Here is a 19,560-nt window from a genome sequence, read left to right on the forward strand (position 1 = left end):
TAAAAGAGACTGGCCTGGCACACGATGGCAGGCATGACTGGCATTGCACTATGAGAAATGAATTGTGAAATTAGGAAATGAACAGTTTGATGATGAATGGAACAGAGGAAATGTGATAATATTGACTATTTCTCATTAATTTCTGGTCAAATCAACAGTAAATGGTGCAGTTGAAACAAATCTAGTAGTGATAGACTTTGAGAAGTGTTGAAGGTTAGGCTATTAATAGGGTCATATGGGCATATTGATTGATGTGCATAATCTGTCGATTGCGCTGCACAAACAAAAGATCCTTAATTAGATCTTGGGTTAAATATTTAAAATATGCAAATAACAAAATCTCTGTTAACTTTTGAAACTGAACGCGTAAGACTGAAAAATGCATTTCAGCCGGAATGTGCCAACATTGTTTTGATTGTTCATCTAATTAAAAATCATTCATGAAAATGTCACATAAAAAAAAACATCTGATTATGTCCAGTGTTTGAGTGTCTTTTAGTGTTTCTGTCCTGATGGAGGAAGCCTCAGCGTTGAATACACAAATAGGGGTTTCCAGTAGTTTATCACGTGCGCCCGTCTGGACATCAAGATTCGAAGGGTCGCTGGTGTCACTGCATGTTTTATAGCTGGGCCAGTCGTGTCCTGTTCTGTTCCACAGGTATCGCTTGTTTGCGGCGGTGTAGGGTTTCTGCAGCTTGCGCAGTCGTGTGATGCTGCTGCGTGGCGGAGACGCGCAGCGGCGCTTTGCGTGCGGATGATGACGCACGGCAGCGGCGGAGGTGATCCGCGGCACCGCTGGCTCTGAAGCGTGCCCACGTCGCCGCATCCACACAGCCGCAAGTAAACATCCGCGCAGCGGTGCGCCCCGCGCTCCGGTGAGGTGGCATGACGGGATTTCTGGGTCGCTCGGAGGCGCGCGCCGCGGCTCGTGGTTCTCGCTGAGGGACGACGCGGCGGCCGGGAGATGGACGTGGGGGCTGCGGAAACCGGGGATGGAGGGAGCACCAGCCAGGCGGCGGGCGCCGCCGGCCTCTGCCTGCAGCTTGACTTGGAGGACACCGGTTCGTATGATTCTTCTTGTTTTTTTTTTTTTCTTTTAATGCAGGACGAAGCTGTCAAACAGGCCCGTTCTTCATCCTTCATTCTGTGGGCCGGTGTTTGCAGGCGCACGGGGACGTTCTCATCATGCCTACACTGTATGTTCATATGACATTGAACATTTCCCTTATGAACGTGATATAATCGAAAAACCTGCACTGTTGCATTTATTTCCTTGTTATATAGCCGTCAAGACCAAAGCCAGTGCAGCTCGGTGGTAAATGTAAAGTGGCTCATTGGCACAAATACAGAGAGCACATTAAGCATGTGTACACAAGGTCCCACTGGAAGAGAGGAGCTTGGATGAGAGTTATTTTCCTTGAATGCGTGTGGTTCTGTTTACATGCATGGCTGAGTGACTGTACACATGTCAAAGTCCTTTAACATTGTCAGCCAAAGCTGGACTCCTCTGTATGAGGTATGTATTTATCACATGTACACAGTAACTCACTGGAGGGATCTTCAGGGGCCTTTCTTGTGGACCCACAGGGTAGAGTGCTGACCAGCTGCAGTTTAGTCCCCCTTGACTCCTATAATGGACAATATTAAACTCTTAGGTGTCTTTTATTTTCCCGTCAGCTGAACTGTCTTTGCTGTTCTTACTGTTGCTCTTGTCCTCCTCCAAGAAAAATCTGAGGAGCGCTTTATGTAATCTCCCGTGGTATTATGGCATAAATCTTGCTCTAATCCCATGCGGATAGCAATTGTAACAGTGGATGTCATCTGTGTAAATGTGCATGGCGTGTTCACGTTTGGGTGAAAACTGCAGAAATATACATGAGATCCATTTCAATTCAGCAGCTCCAGCAAGCCGTGTTTGCGTGTGCACACTGATGCATCCACAGTGATGTCAGATATTTGTAGAGTGATTATTATTATTAAGTACGTCAGATTATACTTGTGTGCAGAAGCCCTAAGGGCTTCAAAACCTGCCCCTGTATTCACTGTCACATTAATGTCAGTTACAAGCCGCCATTTTCTCAGCTGGTAAGGGAAAGATCTAATCCTCTTTACTATGACACACACATACACACAGGCCTCCGGGCATACTTGTCACAAACACTGTCACAAAATGCTTCATTACAAGAATATCAGTGTGAGCAGAAAGCAGGTTCGTTTGGAGAGTTAACCAGTAGCGCTGAAGAAACACGACGTGTTACAGGTAGCCCGTTATCCTGGACTCACAAATGTTAGTGTTTGTCCTGTCTGCTGCTGGCAGCTCAGTGACACATTATTCGGGTCTGACCCTAATCCCTCTGAGACTCTTTGTGCGCTCACCCGCACCACGATACTCCTTCACATTGTTCCGCCTGGCAGGCTTTGTTGCACTACTAATCTGCAGGTTACAGGTGTCGTCATCCTGACAAAAGACAAGCCTTTTTTTTTTTTTCTTCCTGTCACTGCTCATACGAGCTTAAAAATAACTAAAATGAAAAAAAAGAAAAGGCTTCACTGTCTTATGTCTGTGTGGTTGCAGTCAGTTGGGTTTGGGGGCTTTTCTGTGTGCGGCTTGGGATATTTTCTGCTTCCCAAAACAGTTAGGTGTGTGTGTGAGTGTGTGTCTACAGACTCTGATGGACTGGTGACCGCTCTGTTGTGTACCTTGCTTTCACCTTGGGCTCAACTCCAGCTGGATTAAGTGATATAGATGATACCATTACATGTCTTCTTCTACGTTCTCCCTTTCATATTTTCTAACCTTTTTGTGAGGAGTTTGCATGTTCTCTCCGTGTGGATTTTCACTGGATTGTTCACATTTGTGTGTGAATTATCTGAGTGACCTTTGGAAAGAATGACTATTATTGTGAGACTAATATACTTGTTATTTCAGGCCTCAAACTGAACACAAACTAAGAATATTCTCACTTTGATTTGAGAGCTACAACACTGATCCTAAATTAGAGTGAAATTCTTTAAATAAATTTCATGCAGCTTTCAGATCGAGCTGAACTTTACTTTGGGAAACCAACAGTAGAAGTAAGCAATATTTTGTCATTTTGACAAAAAAATCAAACAAAGTAATAACATTTTTATAAGCCACAGGTGGCCTTTTTTCAACTTTAATTAACAAGACAATGCATTGACATAGTGAAAAAAGTAAATATTATTTGCACAAGTATTGTGTTTGAAGCCAGTGGTTGCAAATAGCATGAAACATTTTACAAATACAGGTGTGATATGGGAACAGTTGCCACTGTGAAGCAACAAAGACCGAAGTATACCTACATGTATATGTAAATAAATACTTAATGGTCACAACAAACTCTACTAATTAACTGCTTACTGTAACTTTACAGCCTCGAGGCCTCATTACCCTCTTACCATTAGAATAAATAATGCTTGAGCTTTGTTTACATCTACTTCCCCATCAGAGAGAATTGATTGTTGTACATTGTTGTGCTGCATATAAATTGTGCTGCGCTGTGGCTTAATAACATCAACATCTGCTAGTGTGTGCCGTCCACTTCAGCTTGGCTTAGGGATTCATTACCGGCGCTCTGTCAGCAGCACTCTCCTAATCTAGAAGGTTCACATGATGATGTAAACCAAGCAGAGAGTGCCGCGAAGTGCCGTGAACTCTCTCTTTTCCCATTCACTTCCTTCCTGCTCGTTTCATCCTCTTACACGCATGCAGACGTAGTGTGTGTGTGTGTGTGTGTGTGTGTGTCCCACAGCGGTCGGAAAGATCGCTCCTAATCCCAGCCTGCGATTGGCTGGTGGTGTGATCTGGAGACCGTGGCCAATGGCAGCCCTCAGATTAGGGAGGAAGTCAATCCAATAGAGTTTTTACCTTCAAATCTGACTGATCCAGGAATAGAAAACAGCGTCTCTGCTGTGTTTTGACTACTGAGTGGCAGAGTTGGTTTTTGCCAGTTTTCCTGCAGTTTTGTTTTTTTTTCCTTTCTGGATTATCAGATAATTTGCATCTAGTCAGGCAGTGAAGTCTTCAGCTGGTGAGTTAAACACCAATTTATATGGAGCAAATTAAGTCGAAATTACATTTATTTTTAGGTGATATACAACAAATGCATCACGCATTTCTCTGATGAAACTGTTAAATCAGAATATCAGGTGAGGAATATAAGTTTGGAGGTTGCAAGATGCATTTTTACAGTTTTGCAGGAGGAGAAGGTTTTTCTACTTAAAAATCATATTAAATTGAATTAAAGTTCACTGTATTACAGACTCATGTTTAATGTTTTGTAACGGGAAATTATCCAGTTGCACTTTTGCAGTGTGCATTTTATCAGTGGAACATTTGGGGATATTTTATAAACTGCAGCACTCTGATTTGAATTGATTTGGTAGCACTGCTCAGTAGCCATCATGCCAAACTGATGTTACATGATAAGCCAATGCATTAACTTCTTAAATTGAGTCTTTCTTGCATCTTTTCCTTCTGTCTTTATCTGCAGACTCATCCAAGAAGGCTCAAATAACCGAGGTGAGAGGCCACTCCACACTCTACCCCTGCCTGTCTCGCCTGTCTCTGGCTTTCCTCGGATTTCCTTCTTTCTTCTGTATTCGTTTGCTGTTCTTATAAAGTCCCTCCGTCACATATGCGTTCTTCTCTTGGTGACAGATGCCATCCCCATTTGGAGCGGGCCAGGCTCACGAGAAGAAGATTGGCCACAGGAGAGTCGATGCCTCCGGAGAGACAACCTACAAGAAAGTAGGCGTTTCGTACTTGTCTCTCTCGGTTTGCTCAGAATCACGATTCCATCACCGACTTTCCACCCACGCCGAACGCCGTTGCTCATTTCTTTGCTCTCCGCCTTCAGACCACCTCGTCGGCCTTGAAAGGGGCCATCCAGTTGGGAATTGGTTATACTGTTGGCAACCTCAGCTCCAAGCCCGAGAGAGATGTGCTCATGCAGGACTTCTATGTGGTTGAAAGCATTTTCTTTCCAAGGTGCGTTTACATGAGTGTCTTTGCGTACGAGCATGCGAAGTGTTTAATGCTGCCTCTGTTCTTGCTAATTGGGCTGTTTTTTTGCTCGATGCAGCGAAGGCAGCAACCTCACCCCCGCCCACCACTTCCCAGACTTCAGGTTTAAAACCTACGCCCCCGTGGCCTTCCGCTACTTCAGAGAGCTGTTTGGGATCCGACCCGATGACTACCTGGTGAGACACGCCGCCAGATCAGTCCGTCTAAGTGCTTCCTGAACAAAATTCACTGCTTATTAAGCATCGGGGCTTCAGTATTTAGTAAAGACATGTGCATATTATCTCTACTAAAACACCAAGTGCTTTTATCCCACTATGTTCTCCCTGTTAAGACAATAACTGTGCGATCTTATCTTTAAATGAAACCTACTGAACATTTTTAGGTTAACCAAAGAGTGTCATGTCTAAAGGTGCAGCAAAGATGAACAAACAACAAACTAAACAGATGCATACATATGTACTGTACATAAATGCAGACAAGCACAGACTTGCATATGAGCAGATGTGTGCAAATGTAAACACATACACATGCTCAAACATGCTCGCATAGAGATACATGCATAGTGTATAACAGGACAGATGAACAAAATAAGTTTTACATGAACTAAAAGGGCGTCAAGAACATTTTTACTGAAAATAAAAGTGCCAGTGATACAGACCATTTTATTTTATTTCATTTAGTTTGATGCTACCATAATGGATTACGCTGCTTGGAAAATATTGATTTGTGTGACGTTCTCTTCAGTGAGCGTTCGATTGATGGTCAGTGGAGTCAACAGAGTGAACCGGCTCAGATCTCTGCCGCTCTGTGAATGAACAGCAAACTTTCAAAAAACTGTGCAGACATGTAAACACTGGAAGGCGTGCCGCTGTTGCGCACACGTTTCCGTGCTGTGCCGTGCATGTAGTGAACTCAGCTGCACATTTAATCTCACGTTCTCCATGTGCCAGAAGCAGATTAGCAGACCAAAGCCTGCTTCTTTAAAAGCAAGATGGAGGACGCAGGTAGTTTGTGATTGTACCTGCATGAGGTCGCGTCATGACTGCTGGAGTTTCGCCGTTAACGCAATTTGTCAAGCCAGCCACAGAAAATGACTTTGTTAGACTAAAGTAGGGAGGAGCAGTCAGCATGATCCCTCACTTCCCTCACAGCCACATAATTTAATTATACCTAAAGTCTCCTACATTGTAATTTAGGTACACATAATCTCTGTTATTTAGCGGTATGTGGATTCAACATCTACACAGTTTAGGTAATAACTTCATCATTATAGTGACTAACACTACATGCCTTGTAAATGTCACTGTTACATTTGCACTTGTAAAACACAGTTTTGGTTTGTTTTTTTTCTCCCACTGAGCGATGTGAGTGGGTCGATGTATTAGTGTTTCGGTTGGCAGCGGGGTGACCTTATCAGATGAGTCACTAACAGTGGAACATTTACAAAGTACAGCCTCAGCTGAAAGCAACTTAAAACATAATATCAACGTGCAGATTATAATACCATGTAACAAAAGCCTTAATAGAAATCACTGTTTTGTTTTTACAGACTTTGTGCTCTCTGTGACGGAAACATAGCTACACCTTGTCAGACGCTGATGAGTTTACTCTCTCTGTCTCCTTCCAGTACTCGCTGTGCAATGAGCCGCTGATCGAGCTGACGAACCCCGGAGCGAGTGGCTCCATTTTCTACGTAACCCGAGACGATGAATTCATCATCAAAACCGTCCAGCACAAGGAGGCCGAGTTTCTACAGAAGCTTCTCCCCGGATACTACATGGTAGGACCGACCAAGGCCTTCATCTCTCACAATCCCTTTGATTACATCCTTCATTTTAAACACAGAGGTTGTTGCAGCCCTGCACCTGTTCAGAGATGGAAAACGGTAGTCTGCCGTAGGATTTGTTACAGTGTGCATTGTTCTTGTGTGGCGTTTTTGTACATGATCACCTGCTTAAGAGCAGCGCAGCACCTGAATCTTCTAGTCATCTCTATCCTCTTTATCCTCGCCCCTGGCCCCCAGTCAGCAGTGACGTCAGGTGGCTTTGTTGATCGGTAAGAGCAGAGAGTCACGCTGTCTGGCAGGTGCGCGCCGCTGTGGCTCAAACACTCAGACCGCATGCCGGATTAGCCGCTAATGTCCTCCTCCATTGTTTTCCCCCTCCCTGCCTTCTTTCTTTCTCTTTCTCTAAACCCTTCTGCAGAACCTGAACCAGAACCCCCGGACTTTGCTGCCGAAGTTCTTTGGGCTTTATTGCATCCAGTGCGGGGGCAAGAACATCAGGATCGTCGTGATGAACAACATTTTGCCGCGCTCGGTCCGCATGCACCTTAAGTTCGACCTGAAGGGCTCCACATACAAGAGGCGGGCGTCCAAGAAAGAAAGAGAGAAGTCCAAACCCACTTTTAAAGACCTGGACTTTCTGAGTGACGTTCCTGAGGGCCTCATTCTGGATCAGGACACTTACAATGCTGTGGTCAAAACCCTGCAGAGAGATTGTCTGGTGAGGCAGAAAAATGAAGGTTTGCAGTACACATGTCTTTCTTTGAGCATGTTACCAGATTTGGAAATATTCCATCTTCTGCTTCAGGTCCTGGAGAGTTTTAAGATCATGGACTACAGTTTGCTGCTTGGTGTCCACAATAAGACCCAGGCAGACAGGGAGCAGCAGGCCCAGGGCTCCCCTGCAGCCGGTGGGGATGAAAAGAAGCCCGCAGGTCAGAGAGCGTTGTATTCCACCGCCATGGAGTCCATACAGGGAGGCTCCACCTGCAGGGACACGCTGGACCAGGACGACACGTAATTCATCGTTTCATAGCATCAAATATTGTCCTTACTGTAAATGAATGGTGCTAATTTTCATTCTCTGTCTAGAATGGGTGGCATTCCAGCCAGGAGTGGAAAGGGAGAGCGCCTCCTGCTGTTTATAGGGATCATTGACATTTTGCAGTCCTACAGGTCAGTAACCAGCCTCTCAGACACTGTGGAGTCACCTCAGCGTCTGTCTTTGGCCTGCCGTTCGATGTTGGACTCTTTGACTTTTCTTTTTTGATCGTTGTTATCATGGCCCAGAAATCACTTCCAGTGGGTATATCATGTTAAATTCCCCCTCATTTTGGGAACTGTTGCATTGTGGTGAGCTTCAATCGGTCCTCCTGCTACTGCTCCTGCTAATAATCAAAACAGTATTTTGTGGTGTAAACTTGAAGCAAGACTGAACAGGCCAGGCCAAACTGGAAAACTCGCCATCTTTAAGTTTATTCTGGAACAAATAAACATCGGATTCCATTTGATTCCAAGTGACTGTTCAGCATTTGTTTAACTGTACTGGTGCTTTGCACATTGTTGCATGTGTTGTAAGTTGAGTGAAGTCTGAGTATCTTTTCAAGTTTCATGAAGCTGGGACAAGTGTCCTCTGTTTGGAAATCACATTATGGCCACCCTAGAATTTGATGTTATATTAAAGAGTAAATGAGTTTTACATGCTGCACCTTCAAACATGCCACTTGACATGTAAAATAAATACATAAAAAATAAATAAATAAGGTAAAGGTGACAGGAGAAGGTCCATAGTCCCTCTGAGGCTAAGCATTGGGTTGTATTAGGATTGAAATTGTCCTTCAGTCAGTCCAAGAGGAGTGGAAGTGTGAAGGTCCAAGGAAAAAAAATGCACATAAACACTGAAAATGGCTTCAGCGCTGAGTTTCCAGGTAACTGCTTCTCGCCTGTGAATCTATGAATAATTGAACTGCGTTGTCTTTCAGACTGATTAAGAAACTGGAGCACTCTTGGAAGTCTCTCATCCATGATGGTGTGAGTAGCTTTCACACATCTGATACTCTACCGTCACTTTATTAAATCACAGTTTTATACACTTTTATCATAGGTTAAGTGAATTCTGCCTCTGCTTCCTGTTTGAAATTGCTGTGTTTTGTTCCCTCTCAGGACACAGTGTCAGTTCACAGACCCGGCTTCTATGCAGAGAGATTCTTCAAATTCTGCACCTCAGCTGTCTTCAAGAAGAGCAGCTGTGAGTCGACGTGTCCACCTGGACCTTCAGCAAAGAAATGAGAAACTCCCCTCTCAGGAAACGAGTGCAAGTAAACAGCATCCTCTTCTTACAGCCCTGCGATCATCCCCGTCGAAGAGGGGACGAGGAGTCCTCATGTCCAAGTCCAGCGCCGGAGCCAGCCAGCGTCCGTCACTGACTGAGGAACGGCAGGAAAACCTGGACAACCTGGAAAACCTCAGAGGTGCTCGCAACTTCCCCCTGCTGGAGGACAATGGTAAGATCTATGAGTCCCACGAGCCCACAAACAGATCTACAAGATAGAGAAGTCAGGTTTTCTCTGGACCAGTATTCATAATGTTGACATTAAGTTTACTGGATATGTTCATACTGTATGTATAGCAGGATGAGGAGATAAACGGTGCACTGCAGAATACATAATGAAGGAATAAAGAAAAATACAGTTGTCCTTATTGTTTATTTCTTAAATATTTTTCCCTAATCCTGGCTTTGCCAGATAGAGGAGTTACTCTTTGTTTCCTAAACACTGAACGAGGCTCTATTGTGATTCTGCTTCGTCTCAATCCAAACCCTACCCAAGTTTTAATTATTTTTAGATTATTGATTTAGCAGAGTGATTTGGCTTAAAAGGAAATAGAAAAGACAAAAACACAGTAAATAAAAAAATAATAGCGGAGGAATACATAAAGGGTTCAAGTGTACCAGACTGACAATGTATGAAGACTCACTTCCTTCAGGAGCTTCCTGATTACAGTGATGGAATAAAAATGTCAAAGTGGTCACTGCATTTCATCTCTCTGATGTTTCTGTGCTGTTTCCTGCTGTTAATGGCTCTGCTAATGATCCTGGTCAGGGAAAAGGAATGACGCAGCAATAAACCAGCAGAAACCCATTAAAAGCAAAAGAAGATGCGATATACATCCTCCGAAAGGCTTTATCTAAGGAGTGCATCACAGCACCATTAATAATGGTGGTACAGTAAATAGAAATAAAACAGTGACAGACAGCATAATTATTTTTGGCTTTGAGAACATTAGAGATGTAAAAGTATACCACTGACTTTGCAGAAATGTGCAAAAAAGTTAACTTTAACAAACAGTTAATGAATACGATCTTCACTTTTTCTTTTTTGTTTTTTTTTACAATAATACAAAGTAGAAAATGAGGAATCAACAAATAATCTCTCCCTGAACTGGTGACTTGCTTCATTTTTAGATTTATTTTGCTGTCAGCACAGTCTGATGTGTCTCCTTCGTGTTCTGACTGATTCCAAACAGCTTGAGAGGATAATGCTTATTGCTGCTCACTAAGTTTAATTGATTTTTTTTTTTTTTTTTTTTTTTTTTAATTTTCAAATATTTTTGGAGATGGACGGTGAAAATTATTTCAAAAAGTATGAACTTCATATTGTCTTTGCTCTCTGCATATTTGTAATCCACCACTTGGTGGTGCTCTAGGAAAGTGCCTCAATGACCAAAACTTTCTCACTTACAGAAAAATTTAAAAGCAGCAGGTTTTGTTTAAACTTTACTCAGTGTTACAATTCACAAGTTCTAACGTGTGGACCGCATTCTGGTGGATTCTTAAAATTTGCTGCTGGGCCAATTGAAAAGTGAATGAACCGAGTGCTGCAGTCTGGCCACAGACCTCGGTTTGGGAATCTCTGGACTGGAAGATCACCACGGGTTGTTCTTGTCGTCTCTTGCTTAATTTCTCCGTTTAGGGAAAGAGCCACCGTGCACTCCTCCATCCTTCGAAGATGCAACCACGGCTTCTATTGCAACCACTCTGTCGTCCAACAACTCCCTCCCCACCACGCCGTTCGACACGCCGGAGCATCCGCGCTACAGGAGGCAGACGCACTCCCCAAACATGGCCAGGTGAGACTCCTGGTGCAGATATTCTGTCTTAGATGTGATCAGTGAAGCTTGACGGCTCGTCATTATGTACTTTCAGATCACAAAAGGAAGTAGTTGAGGTTCACGGTGAAAGACAAGACACTATAACAGTGGAGGTGGAGCTCAGGTACACACACACACACACACACACACACACACACACACACACACACAAACACTCATTGGACAACATATTTGGCTTTGATTTTAATGGTCTTTGTGTTCTTTGCAGTAAAATCCCAAAGAGCACGGAGCTCACGCAGAGGACAGAGAAGCTCTCTCCAAGCCACCTCTCACCCGACCGTCATCCACCTCGCGCTGTTCCGTCATCCTCCCCTCCCTCCGCGAGTCCGTCCACTCCGCATTCCTCCTCCACTCTTCCTCCCTCCTTCCCGTCGTCCTCCTCCACGGCTCAGTCTGCCGGCCAGTCATCGGCCACGCTTTCCTCATCCATCCGTCCCTCCACCAAGCCGCTCACCTCTCCCACGGCGGCCCAGACTCTCTCCTCTCCCGGCGCTCATCCGGCCGCCCTTCTCGTCCACCCCAGCTCCGCCCCGGACGCCTCGGCTCTCCCCGCCGCCTCGGCGTTCACGCCCATCTGCCCCGCTTCCCCTCGCTCCTCCGCCCACAGCTCCACTCATCAGCTTCCCTCGACGCCCCCCTCCTCCGTCCCTCCGAGCCCGCAGGTGAACCAGCAGGCGGCGCACATGTCCCGCAACCAGCTGTCTGTGTCCAGCAGCCACAACTCCCTGGACGGGGAAGTCCAGGTTTCGGACATTTACTTTGTAAGTGTGCCTCGTCATGCTCTGAATCCTGTTGTGCTTTGTTCGATGATGGTATTCAAAGTACAGCAAACTAAATTTAGCAACGCAGCAGTTAGGACAATTATTTACTTTACAAATCAGTTTTCAAGCTGTAAAAATGATTTTCTGTTTTTCTTTGACCTGCTGGGTTTTTCACAGTGGCCCAGTCAAGACAGCGTGGTAGAATTATGATGGTGAGGGGGCCTGTGTGTGTTGCAGTGTGCACGTACTCTGGAAATTGCACTCGCTGCCCAAAAAGCTTTTCCTCCGCAGCATAACACTGCCGATAATCATAGCTCGTGCTTTTTGAATGAATCAGCTAAACACAGGTGTCTCAGGCACGGCATGGTGTATTTCTGTGCATTCGTGCGTCTTGTGTCACTCATCGCTTCGTATCTGCTGTGTGTGGGAGACGTGTTTTATATAACAATATTGCATTCGTTCAACATTTACATTTTTTTTTTTTTTTGCTTTTGCCTCTTCATGATAACTGCTTCTTTCATCCCTCACATCATCTCTGTATTTTCTCTAGTTCAATCAGATCTTCTCATTTTCATGTGTGACCCTTATATACAGTATATATACACCTCTGTGTTCATCTATGTGTGTATGTGTGTGTGTGTGTCCATACATCAGTATGCAGATGGCAGATATTGGGTGTACTCTCCAGTTCTTGGCCGCCGTAAGCTAAACTCTAGCTCAAGTTACAATGTAAGTCCCCATCGAGGTAGTTATAGTCGTTTGTCCCTACATGCACTCCACTGGGGAGTCACAGGCACGGCTCCGCGTGGATCTTCAGAAGTACTTAGAGATAAAGCTACAGCGCATTTCACTTCATTTATTCTGCGCTCCAGTCTGCATTAGGATGCTTTGAAAACCACTCACTGCTTCTGAAATTCCATCGCCTGCATCTCTACAGAGCATGTATTTTGATGTTACATATTGACTGAGCATCTTGAACCTGCGGGAAGGTAGCAGTAGTGAGACTCCTCAGGTATTTACCCTGTAGTTAGATGGTGATCTGGTTCATAGAGTCTTGCTTCATTTTTACTGAAGCTGCGATCATAGACCCCTTGAAAATGTGTTCTGAAATCCTCAGTAAATTAGTATTTCTCTTTTACATCTAATAACGCAGCCACAACTTCAAGGAAGTCTTTGCACATGCCTCTTTATGTATCTAGTACTTAAATATCTTTTAAATGAGACATCAGCCTCTGTGGTGAAAAACAAACATGCATAAATAATCTGTTCAGTATTTACATGTGGGGATGAAACATCTCTCCCCCATCTATCTTACATATTTCGTCTCCTCCTCTTCTTTTCATGCTGCCCTCTGTTGGCTGGATGCGATCACAGCAGACTCAGGAGGACCGGGGCTGGGTGTACTCTCCTCTGCACTGCAGCTCAGACTCAAGAAGGGGCTCCGATGGGGAGAGTGAGACAGTAAGTACACAGTTTATTTGTGCTCACGAGTCAGTTTGCGGAGACAGCTGCATGCGTTCGTTTGTTTTCCTGTTAGTGTCCCCGTTATGAACCTCCCGTCTCTCCCCTGCTCTGTTTTGTCAGTAACTCCAGAGCGGAGGCAGGAGTGATGATGAGAACCAGAGGCCGTCTCCGTGGGCTAAAGCTGTGAGGTTTTAAAAAATAAACCACCAAGACCAGGACACTATGAAGTTTTAATGCTGGTTTCCTCATGCTGCATGTGGAAGTGAGCTTTGCCAACTGCAAAAAAAAAACAAAAAAAGAGAGAAAATCCCTGAAGGAATGCAGCTCCATACAAACACATGTATGAAGTACTTTCACAATCCTATAAAGAACAAAGACTAACTTTGCAATCATGAACAATCTGATTCCCATCATGCAAAGAAAATCATCTCCTAAATTCAAATGTTGGTCCCAAAGTTTCCAGATGTGTCAAACATCTATGTATGGATTGGTTTCATTCCGCCGTTGGCAGATCCAGGTTGCAGTGGCAGCAGAATATCCTGGCTATGCAATATGGTGTGTTATTAATTTGACTCAAACTGTTACACACATATTTTTTTTTTCTCTACTAGGGATATGTCAGAGGTGTGTATCATGTATTTTTTTTTTTTTTAGCACTTTATGAACATACAGATGGCAGAGGTTTTTGTCATTGTTTATTATGTTGTCTTTTGTTGTTGGGTGAAAACACTCAAACACAGTGAGAGTTTTGTTTGCTGTGTACACACACACACACACACACACACACACACACACACACACACACACACCGTTTCTCTCTCTGGTGCGCAGTCAGTCCACTGAACAAACATTGATGTGCTCTGACGTCGAATGGCTGTGTTCAAATTGCCTTACTAACTCATTGTTGTAGTCATATTTTGATATTGGTCCCATGTATTCACCCAAAAATTAAAACTAAACTGAATATTTTATTGTGAGTAAGTAAGAGATGTTTGGAGCAGAGTTAAAAACAGACAAGCAATCATGCATTTTCACTTTAAGAGCGTAAAGAAAAAAGTGTGGATATCTTTTGTAAGCTGTTGATAAAAGTGTATGTGCTTAAGCACATGCATGTGATGTGTGCGTGCCCTTATGTTTCTGTACGTGCATGTGTTTGCATGCCTATAATGTGTGATTGGGAAACCTACAAGTCCAATATTTCTATGTCCTGATTGTTTGTCAGAATGTCAAAAAAAAAAAAAGGTGTTGTTGTTCCAGGCCATGAAAGGTTGAAGCAGCTACAAGCATGTTGGCTGAGTGAGAACAGAATAAATAAAGATACCCTAGTTTTAATACTTCTGGAAAAAAAAAACATTATTTATCAAATTAAGTAAAGAGGTATTCTAAGTTTCCTGTACAGTTTATTTAAAGAAAGAGCATTTCTTTTCAAAAAGGTAATACTTGTTGAAACAAGACGAGGCTTCCTGACGATCACCGGTGTACCACGATGCTGTGTTACTGAGAGAAACCTGCCTGTTTGTAGGCAACAGTGTTTGTAGCTGATCACTGTGCAAAAAATAATAAAGATATATTGTGTAAAAAAAAAAAAGAAAAAATGTCTTTTTCCTTTTTTTAAGATTCAGGTTTTTAACAGGTTCAGGTGATTTTATGGTTCCCACTAGGTGGCAGCACAGTGTCTCAGAATGAATGAATTTCAATTGTTATTGATTGGAATCAATACAGTGCTTTGATTTACCTGGAAAATCACTCCTGTTAATTGCATTGTAAAATTAAATTGCATGACGATATACGCCAGAATATGAGTGGACTAAAGGCTGTGAATCAATGTATTGTACTCCTGATGGCACATAAAAGAAAGGATCATATTTTAAAGCCTCGTGTCCTCCGTTCGCCTCACACTGACGTTTTAATGCACAAATACTTAATGATATGAATTCCTGATTGACTGACTGGTGAGCTTCACTCCTTCATCAGTTAAATAAACTACATTTCAGAATATCTTATGTGCATGTCGCCACAGAGAAAGAGTTTTTTTTTCTTTCCTGTGCAGCTGTCATTGTCCTGTCTCATCCCGTCATGCAGGCCACACAGTGGTGAAGTGGATAGGATGCTCACGTCATAGCGTTCGATTCTGGCCTTTGGGAACTTTTTGAACAGAGTTTGCATGTTATCTTCCATGCATGAGTGGGTTTTCTCTGAGTCCTCTGGCTTCACAGCACACTCCAAAAAGAGGCATTTTAGGTTAAATGAGGAGGTTGTGTGGTTTTCTGTCGGTCTGTTTGCACTGTGATGGATTTGCAATCTGCCTTTGGCTTCGGTTCCAGTCCTCTGCTTCCCCAAACTTGCTAAAAAGGGAAGAACTGATGTAAAATAACTCTTTAAGCGCTTGTTGATTTAAAAATGAATCACCTAATGGCGACAAAATAAGCTGCTGAATTTCCAAGTGAGAAGAAGAAAAGAGATTATCTAAGTGACTTTAAATCTGAAATGGGTTTTGGTGCCAGATGGACCGGTCCGGGAGCTTTCAGAGACTGCTGATCTTCTGGGATTTTCACACAACTATCTCTTGGGTTTATGGGGAAAACTTTCCAATAAAGACGGAAAAAAAAAAAAAAAAAAACTTCAACAGGAAAGAATGACTTGTTTGAAATGACGGAAAGGCAACAGCAACCCGATTGACAGCCAACTATAATTAAGGTGGACAGTTCAGAAAACACTTGAACCAGCTACAAGAACAACAGAATTAATTTGAGTATGCTCAAAAAAAAAATCACCACAACACAGAGAGTCTCAAAGTCTGCACCATCAGTAATTAAATTATGATATAAACATGAAGGCATACCTTCTGCTGTGAGAGCAGTTCAGGCTGCTGGAGTCTGAATAATTCTCATGGACCCAATTAAGCATTCTGATTAGGGATGGGTACCTTTCACATCTGAATCGATACGATACCGATACTCGGTACCTGCGAATCGATACCGGTATTTTTCGGTACCTGTTTTCGATACTTTTTTTTTGGGGGGGGGGGGGATATGCATTTGGTAATTAAAGTTATTTTGTATATTTTAAAAAAATAGTCAAAACTTCAGAATTTTAAACATTTATGCTTCAATAACATCAACTGAAATAACTCCAACATAGAACTTGAGAAAAATGTGTGTGGGGATAAAGTAAATAAGTTAAATAAATAACAATAATAAATAACATAATAAAAATAGACTCAAAATAAATAGCTGTATGAAATGTTTCACATTTGCACCTGCTGCCCATACAGTAACAAACAACTTTCAGCATAAATAACTGTATAAAATGTTTCACATTAGCAGCACCAGGCCCCTCTACAGTAAACACTCAAAGGTTTACTGGAGGATCAGAATTGTATGGTTCCAACTCGTGATTGGGCAGTCATAATGCCAATCAAAGCCACGTGGGACCGCTTTTGCGTGATGACATATCATGTCGAGTCGCCGCCTCGATGCGCGCTCTTGTTTCGAGCCGCGCATGCGCAGAGCATTGTTTAGGAAGTGACATGCAGCGGGAGCGACCATCGCAGAAGCAGAAGCCGCAGAAGCGGCTTGTTCCTCCCGCGAACAACTCCGAATAGGGGCGGGGTGGCCATCGGGAGGTCCCCCCCCCCCCCCCCCCCCCCCCGCCTGCTCTCACGGCCCGTGTGTGTGTCCGCTCTCCCGGTATATTATATATTCGCTCCCGGTCTGCGAGTCAAAATACTCCGAAGATTTTGGACCCACGTCACCGCGTCCTCCGCTCTTGCCGATGCATAATGTCAAGGTGCGTTCAGGGTCAAAAAAAAAAAAGAAAAAGGTGCGTTCAGGTACCGAAATGTGGTACCGACGGATTTCACGTGAATCGATACTCGGTACCTAAGCGGGAATTTGGTCGGTACCAAAAAATTACCGAAATTCGGTACCCATCCCTAATTCTGATGATCAATTACTCTGCTGTGCTGAAACTCTATTCTCTAATGTATCATGTAACATTGTCACTTCTTTTGAATAATGTTTCTGAAGCATGAAAGCGGCTTCACTGTGTTCAGACGTTCTCCACAGTCGCCACGTCTCAATCCAGTCGAGCGGCTTTGGGAAGTGGTCCAACGAGGTATTCGCATTATTTATGTAGAGCAACAAAACAAATCCGCTGTTTCATGTAATCATGTTAATACGGAGGGAAACGATCATCACTAGAAAGGCAGTTTTGAAGCGATAACGATGGTCTCCTGGATGTATCCTCTGTAGACACACTCACATGAAGGAGAAGGATTTGAATTAGTACATCTGTGATTGATGGTGCTGCAGTGGTGCTGTGTGCATGTGAGAAAGCCCACTTCATGTGTAATCCGAGGCTGGGAACGTCACTCAGGGTGACAAGTCAGCCATGTCGAGGCCTGATGGGATGCGTGATGGACAAGCATCAGCAGCTCATCCGTCCTCAGTGGAACCGTCTCCCTCCTCACCTTTTCCCTTTCTTTTTTGTCCTCCTCCATCAGGCTTCACAGTCACACCATCAGGTCATACATTAAAAACTGGTAAACGATCACATGTCAGTAATTTCCATAATGGGAAACTCCATGTTTGTCCCCAGTAGGACGATAGAAGTTTGAAAGCATTATAAAGTGTAGAATCAGGTTTGGGTCCCCACTGGTCCTGAAGAAAAACCTCCACCAGGCCCAAACAATCGTAAATCCTCCTAATATCATTGTATGAGCAGACAATGGCTTCTACGACAGTAATAAATGCACGTACACACACACACACACACACACACGAGCAGAGCACGCTTAATCCGTCTGCTCCTTCCCTGTTCAATCCCTTCTTCCGGATTCTCAGCCAAGAAATACAGACTGAAATTCTTCCTTTTTCTCAGCATGTCCCCTGAATAACTGTGTGAGTTAAACAGTGTATTTATATTACATAAAAAGTTGATGAGCTGCACAGTCGAACTGGTTCTTATCTTACTTTATTATGATGACTGTGAATGCCTCTCATTTGGCACTTTAACTCCACATTCAGTGTCCCATCTCTATATGTCACTTACTCACCTGGACACTGAATGCTAAATAGTCCTAAAGAAATATGCAATTTCTTCCATCTTTGAGTGATACTTACTAAAATCTACAGAGCCCAGATGTTTTTTGGATGGTGTTTAGGCTCTTTTAAACTAAAAATATATGTTCCCTTTTGACATAATAGCTCGGCTTTTCTTCCAGAGCCCAATCGCATGCTTGTCAGATGGATTTGGGAGTGTATGAATATCTGTCTTTGTCCGTCCACTTCTGCTCCACCCCCTCGTTTTCCGTCTGGGATAGGCATGAGACACCTGTGACTTTGAAAAGGAATAATACCACTGGATTAATACAAAAAAGAAGACCCTCATAACTCCACAACATAAAGACGCTAAATGGCTGACGCAATAAGCTACACATGTAGAGCAATAAACTTAATATTTGAATTTGTTTTGATGAATTTAAAGCTGAATTGTGAAGCGGCAGACGTCTGTATCTTAGGTGAACGGGACATCACAAAGCTGAGCTTTCATCTGCACAAAACATCCACAAATGCCTTTGTTCTTTCAAAGGAGAGAGGGCCGAAAGCCACAACAAACAGGCTGCAGCCCGTGCGTGTGCGTGCGTGCGTGTGCGTGCGCACGTGGAGAGAAGAGAAAGAAGAGGAGCGCACCAGAGAGAGCGCGGAGACAGATCAAAGCAGGGGGTATGTTTTTGAATCTCTGTGTGGGAGGTGAAGCCTCACCTACCCAGAATGCCTTGCCTCACTCCTTGCAGCCCACTCAGGTTTGTAGGAGCATCACTTTCCTCTGCAGCCAGCGATGCCGCGGTACGAGCTCTTCTTCATCACCACTCATCTCCGGTTATTCTCAGAGTGTCTTGAAATGCTGACTTGGTGCGAACCAGCAGCCGGGTCCCTGATCCGTGATACATACTGTAACATGTATCTCCCACACACCGACTGGCCGTGCGAGGTTCAACGCTGAAGACAACGAACCGAGTAAACAACAGAGTTTTAGCTGAGCCTCCGTGCAGATCTCTTCTCCGCTGGATCCGTGCCCATCCCCCCTCGTCCTGAGTCTCGTGGAGGGATCGAAGCGTCTCTTTTTAACTCAGCGTGAGAAGCTGCAGACAGATGTCTGTCCGTCCCCACACAGGGAATGTCGTGCCCTCTCACACAGAGATGAAACGCCGCGAAAGTCTCTCGGTTGCGCTGTCAGTATCTTAAGGCAGTGTTTATCTTTGGCAGGCTGAAGAAAACAAAGCCATTGATTTCTAATCTTAATCCCCTTCCACTGCTTCTCTCCTATTGATC

General features: G+C 43.8%; 1 protein-coding gene across 7 annotated transcripts; it reads left to right on the forward strand.

The window, feature by feature from the left end:
- Window positions 1-913: 913 nt before the first annotated feature.
- LOC115405523 (phosphatidylinositol 4-phosphate 5-kinase type-1 gamma-like) lies at window positions 914-13,515 on the forward strand. 7 transcript variants are annotated; one of them, XM_030115121.1, is made up of 18 exons: window positions 914-1,061; window positions 4,515-4,543; window positions 4,682-4,771; window positions 4,881-5,011; window positions 5,106-5,223; window positions 6,675-6,827; window positions 7,252-7,551; window positions 7,639-7,847; window positions 7,923-8,006; window positions 8,813-8,861; window positions 8,994-9,078; window positions 9,173-9,334; window positions 10,802-10,958; window positions 11,035-11,103; window positions 11,209-11,761; window positions 12,416-12,490; window positions 13,136-13,222; window positions 13,346-13,515. In XM_030115121.1, the coding sequence occupies exons 1-18, from the start codon at window positions 965-967 to the stop codon at window positions 13,346-13,348; spliced, it is 2,451 nt and encodes an 816-aa protein (XP_029970981.1). In that variant the 5' UTR covers window positions 914-964; the 3' UTR covers window positions 13,349-13,515. The 7 variants fall into 7 exon arrangements, with proteins under 7 accessions (XP_029970981.1, XP_029970982.1, XP_029970983.1 ...); XM_030115122.1 differs by lacking the exon at window positions 12,416-12,490 and having other exon boundaries at window positions 13,139-13,222; XM_030115123.1 differs by lacking the exons at window positions 12,416-12,490; window positions 13,346-13,515 and adding an exon at window positions 11,927-11,973.
- The last annotated feature ends 6,045 nt before the right edge of the window (window positions 13,516-19,560 follow it).

The sequence above is a fragment of the Salarias fasciatus genome, chromosome 18, assembly GCF_902148845.1.
Source record: "Salarias fasciatus chromosome 18, fSalaFa1.1, whole genome shotgun sequence".
In the NCBI taxonomy this organism is placed as follows: Eukaryota; Metazoa; Chordata; class Actinopteri; order Blenniiformes; family Blenniidae; genus Salarias; species Salarias fasciatus.